The 6,008-nt window shown below is 46.0% G+C and overlaps 1 protein-coding gene across 5 annotated transcripts in view; it reads left to right on the top strand.

Moving 5' to 3' along the window:
* Positions 1 to 4,350: 4,350 nt before the first annotated feature.
* LOC137429724 (COUP transcription factor 1) overlaps positions 4,351 to 6,008 on the top strand; it is a 45,308-nt gene continuing 43,650 nt past the window's right edge. For 4 of the 5 annotated variants that reach the window (XM_068119908.2, XM_068119910.2, XM_068119904.2 and 1 more), the window contains exons 1-2: positions 4,351 to 4,961; positions 5,210 to 6,008. The exon at positions 5,210 to 6,008 is cut by the window's right edge. In XM_068119908.2, the coding sequence (XP_067976009.2) occupies positions 5,591 to 6,008 (418 nt within the window). In that variant the 5' untranslated portion in view covers positions 4,351 to 4,961; positions 5,210 to 5,590. The remainder of the gene's footprint in view (positions 4,962 to 5,209) is intronic. The other variant, XM_068119905.2, reaches the window with a different exon arrangement.

Raw genomic sequence — 6,008 nt, 5'->3', positions numbered from 1 at the left:
GCGAAATTCTTCCTGTGACGACCAATGGGAAGGCAATGGAAAACCACCCATTTGTCTCACCCTTTGTATATATATATACAGTGTATATATATATATAATATATTATATATACACATAAAATAAAAAATAAAATAAAATATTTGCAGTGTATCTCAATAATATGCATATAGATTTCAATGGTATTTCAGATATCATTAATTAAATAGCAGAGATATTGGAGATATTGTGTTAATGTGTGACCAATACCTAACTCCTAACATATGGTGATAGCATGTGATTGATATATATATATATATATATCTTGTTTCTCACACTTTGACCTTTCCTGTGTGGAGATGGTTTATATTGTATATATAAACTGTATATATAAAATAAATATATTGTATATATAAAATATATATTGTATATATATATACAGTCATGTGAAAAAGTAAGTACACCCCATGTACAATTTTGACTTTTTCAACATATTTCAACATACAGCTATTTGATCTTCATTTCAAAAATATTGATTGATAACGGTGATATAATATAACAAATATCATGAAACATTTACATTTTGTAGTCCATTGTATAATTTAAATACTTAATTACTAAATAATAATTAAATTTAATTTAATTTAAATAAATGTATATTTAAAAGTGACCCTGGTGTTGGGCTAGCGGCTAGGGTGCCGGCTTAGGATCCTAGGATCCTGGGTTCGAATCCCGGTCTAATCGCTGAATTAACACCAGGGGGGTTGACAGCCTGTCATCCTTCCGAGGTCGGCTAATTGAGTACCAGTTCACTGGTAATTCCCTGTTTGTCGTTAAAGGCGGCAAAAAGGGTTGGCGTCAGGAAGGGCATCCGGCCGTAAAACATTGCTTCAAAAAGGGGACCGAAAAACAACAACAACCACGGTTCCCGAAAAAGGCCAACCCCCGCTTTGCGGGGAAAAATGGCCTCTAAAGGTGTTTTTTTTTTTTTTTTTTTTAATTGTATAATTTAAATAAATATAAATGCAAATTTCGCATGTGGAAAAAGTAAGTACACCCTTGGCTCTAATATGTGGTATTGCCCCCTTTGGCAGAAACAACCTCAAGTAGGCATTTCTTACAACTGTCTACGAGTCTCTCACATCGACTGGGAGAAATTTTTGCCCACTCGTCCATGCAGAATTCTTTCAGCTGTGCTATGGTTGAGGGGTTTCTTGCATGCACAGCTCGTTTCAAATCCCCCCACAACATCTTGATGGGATTTAGATCCGGGCTTTGACTTGGCCATTCCAGAACCCTCCATTTCTTTCTTTTCATCCATTCCTTGGTGGATTTACTGGTATGTTTAGGGTCATTCTCATGTTGCAAGGTCCACCTTCGGTTGAGCTTCAGCTCTCCGACAGATGGCCTCACATTATCCTCAAGCACCCTCTGGTACAATGAAGAATTCATAGTGGATTCTATGATGGTGAGCTGCCCAGGCCTTGATGCAGCAAAGCTGCCCCAAACCATAATAATTCCACCACCATGCTTTACAGTTGGTATCAGGTTCTTGTGGTCAAATGCTGTCTTTGGTTTTCGCCAAACATGTCTTCTGGTACTGTGGCCAAATAGCTCTACCTTTGACTCATCTGTCCAGAGCACGTTGTTCCAGAAGTGCTGGTCTTTGCCTCGGTGTTCATTGGCAAACTTTAGTCTTGCCCTGATGTTCTTTCTGGACAGCAAAGGTTTCCTCCTGGCACACCTCCCATGTATATCAAATTTGTGCAGCCTCTTTCTAATGGTAGACTCGTGCACTTTGACATCAACAGTGGCAAGAGCTACCTGTAGGTCCCGTGATGACATTCTGGGGTTCTTAGAGACTTCTTTCAGCATTTTGCGGTCTGCTGAACTTGCTGAACTTGAATAAGGCTGAACTTGCTGGGGCGGCGCGGCCTGGCCTGAACAAGTTGGCAGTTGTTTGGAATCTTCTCCACTTGTAGATGATCTTCCGGACAGTCGAATGATTGATTTCAAATTGTTTGGAGATCTTTTTAAATCCCTTCCCAGACTCGTAGGCATCTATAACCTTCTTTCTGAAGGCCTCAGAGAGCTCTTTTGATCGAGGCATGGTGACGCCACACACTTCAACAACAAAGAGCAAACCAAACGAAATGTCTGAGGTTTAAATAAGACAGGTTCCTCCAAGATCCTCTCTGACGATGTTCTAATCATTTGCACCTGAGCTGGTGCACCTGATTCTAATTTTAGGTATTTGAAGTAGTGATAAATGCCAGGGTGTACTTACTTTTTCCACATGCGAAATTTGCATTTATGTTTATTTAAATTATACAATGGACTACAAAATGTAAATGTTTCATGATATTTGTTATATTATATCACCTTTATCTATCAATATTGTTGAAATGAAGATCAAATAGCTGTATGTTGAAAAAGTCAAAACTTTACATGGGGTGTACTTACTTTTTCACGTCTCTGTCTGTCTCTGTCTGTCTCTTGTCTCTTCTCTCTCTCTCTCTCTCTCTTACACACACACACACACACACACACACACACACACACACACACACACACACACACACACACACACATATATATATACACACACCCACACATATATACACACAAACACACACACACACCTGCACATCCAGACACACACACACATATACACACACACCCACACATACATACAGATACACACATGTAAATAGTGGTCACCCCCTCCCCAAATTAAAAATATCTATTTATTAGAACGCTTAATGACGCACACCACACTGAAGTGGAAGTTCAAAGGTTCATCACCTGTTTTTTGATGTTCATTTTCTCGACAGAAGTCTTGTTTCATTTATTCAATCATTCATTCATTCATTATACTGTGTGCAAGTGCTCTGCTGAAGACCTGCAGGTCTTACACGAGCATGTACTATAGGTTTCACCTATTCAAGTCCCGTGAGGTGTATTCACAGTGGAATTAATTCAAATCCTCAGTCAACTATATCAATAAATAAGACAGGACCCGCTGTTGTACTTGTAGAAGCTTAAAACGGGAAACGTTTTATTCTTGCGCTGGTTGAAAGAGCTAAAAATGGGAGGGTATATTTTTGTTAACTGGAAAGAAATTTTTTTTGGGAGTGATTGAGGCATTGGTCTGTTGCTTATACACCGCCCGGGTTAATTTTTTTATTCTGAACTTTTTTTGCAATTTTCCTGGAGGTTTGGATTCATTTGAATAAACTTTTACTTAATTTTTTTTTTCTCCCCGAGGAGCATTTCCGAGTTTCAGGGCGGTATAGACAGACAGACAGACAGACAGACAGACAGACAACATTAGCCTATAACATATATGGATAGATCTCCGTTAAACGAGCTGGCGTCGAAGAACAAAAAGAGTTATAACATCCGAAAGTATACACGACAATATAATATGTTGTGCGAGAAATATTTTGCCTCTTCTCTCCGTTTGACCCGTTTGCAGGATTACATCAGAGCGCGAAAGGGGTTTTTCAAAATGACGTCGATTGGCAACCGATGTGGATGCGTTTCTATCCATATGAAATGCTATAAAATGATTAGAGTAGCTCCCTTGGTAGTTTGGAATGAATCGCTGAGTTGTCTCGGATCGATGATGACCGAAGAGGATGTTTCGGGCCATGATCGGAGGACCATACTTCCCTTCTTCCTTCTGTTGCGTTATCTCTCCATGAAGGTGTCTTGGAAGTCATCCCTGTGCCAGATACATTCCATGATAAATGGCTAAAATATAGGAATTGCTGTTTGACCTTCAAGCGAAGAAACGTTTTTCGAATCAATATTGTCAACTGAACTTTGCGATTGGTCACACATCGCACAGCTCAAACGTTGTGGGTAGGGTAGTGGTGGTGGTGGGGTTCGTGCCTTAACGCTCCAAGGCACATGAGCTGTGGGGGGCAAAGCGGAGATCAAATGGTGCCCGGAGGAGGGGAGACGTTGGCTCTGGAGACCCGCAGCGCTCGCCGAGTGTTTGTTTGAAAATGAAAGTTCTCCTAATATGTCCCAAACCTGTGGTGGGGGAGGAGGCCGTGAGTATTTTTTGAAATTAAATCTCCGCTTTACGCCTAATTTGTGACGTCATCCTGATGAGAGCGGTGTGACGTCTGCTTTTAGGATCGAGACCTCTTACGTATGGATAAGTGCTGATATCGGGGCTACTTTAACATCACGGACGGAGATATCGGTGCAAGGGCTCCTTGGGACGCCCCCTTCGCTCTGGCCTCCCGGGGCACAGCCAATGGCGGTCGCAAAGGGCGGGAAGGATCTTCCGTCCCAAACACAGCTCTTTTCCATGACGAGAAATACAGAGGAGAAGGGAAAGCGGGACAAATTTGGCGGCCTTTCGAGGGGATAGCCCGTAAAGACGAAGGGGCCACGTTCCAGATCTTATAGGCCAAACCGCCTCGTCTCGATCCATTCTTCCCCGGCTCCCACCGACGGCCACCTCGGCTCGGGCCCCACCCTTAGCTTGGCACTCACACCGCCCTCTGACCCATTTGCCGCGCGCAGTGGTGCACCTTATACAGGGGGAGCGTTACCGTGACAACGCGCGGCTTTTCCAAAGCGGGGTCAGAGGGCACCGCTCACGGAGGCAGCGCGAGGCCGCACGGCCCCTGCCCCCAGCCCTCCCCTCTTTTAAGAAAGAATTAGTCCGCACGGCAGCTCACACCGGAGCGGGACCCCGCGCCCTGTGTGCCGCCTTCGTCTTCAGCGTGGGACCCTCGGCTCGCGTTCACCCAGTTTGTCTGTTCCTTTTGTCCTTCCCTGTATCTGTCCATCCGTTCTTTCTCTCCTACACGGCGCGTCGTGCTGTCCGTACGTATCTTCAGTGTCTCCCTCTGTTGAGTTCATCTTCGCGGTCATCTTTACACTGCAGTTACCTCCTCTATATTATTGTTTTTGTTTTTTTCCCGCGCGCAGGCGACATGGAAGGTTGACTGTGGCATCACGAGGTGCGTCCCCTTGATTATCTCTGTTTGTTTAATTGTCTTCACCCCCACCCCGATCCTTTCCAACCCGATCCTTTCCAACCCGATCCTTGTTGTTTTGGAGTTCAAGGGGATAGCAGGAAAGCTTTGGCTGAACTTTTTAATGCCTACGCCACTGTTGTTCTCCTCCATATCACTTCCCCTCCCCTCCCCTCTTTCTTCTCATCTGATTCTTCCTCCTCCTCCTCCTTCTCCTCCCCCTCCTCATATAGTCTTCCAGCCTCCATTCCTGAAGTGTGTTCTGGATGGCAACACGGCCTCGAGCGGCTGAGCCCTGGCCCGATGACGCCAGTAGGCCCTGACTGCAGCAGACACTGCCGCCTCGAGTGACCTCGAACGACCCTCATTGGCGACCTCTCGCCTCGCCAGGTCCGGGACCCGCCCATCCACATCCCAGGTCCCACCGAGGACCCCAATCATCAAACACCTATACTCGAAGCTCACCCGTTTCTCAATTGAGAGCCTGAGCGACCTTTTCTTCTTCTTCTTCTTTTTTCTTACACTTGCCCTTTGCGACGCCCCGTCTCACCCCTCCTCCTCCTCCCCTCACCCCCTCCGCTTGGATACCCTCCCTGCGTCACGGCCGCCTCGCTATGGCAATGGTGGTTAGCGCGACATGGAGAGACCCGCACAACGATAGTCCAGCGCCTGGATCGGCGGCCCCCATCGCCCAACCCGTGCCCAGTGCTGCGAGCACCGGTGCCAACCAAGGGAGCTCGGGTGCACTGTCGGCACCGTCGTCGGCTTCTTCGTCCTCGTCGGCGTCTTCGACCGCTTCGTCGGCACCGGGCGACAAAACGCCGGTGCAGCACATCGAATGCGTCGTGTGCAGCGACAAGTCGAGCGGGAAACACTACGGACAGTTTACCTGCGAGGGCTGCAAGAGCTTCTTCAAGCGCTCGGTGCGTCGGAACCTCAGCTACACGTGTCGGGCCACCCGCAACTGTCCCATCGACCAGCACCACCGGAACCAGTGTCAGTACTGCCGTCTCAAGAAGTGTCTCAAAGTGG

The sequence above is a fragment of the Myxine glutinosa genome, chromosome 6 (assembly GCF_964187855.1).
Source record: "Myxine glutinosa chromosome 6, kmMyxGlut1.1, whole genome shotgun sequence".
NCBI lineage: Eukaryota > Metazoa > Chordata > Myxini > Myxiniformes > Myxinidae > Myxine > Myxine glutinosa.
The sequence above is the reverse complement of the archived record's forward strand: the minus strand, read 5'-3'. Positions and strand labels throughout refer to the sequence as shown.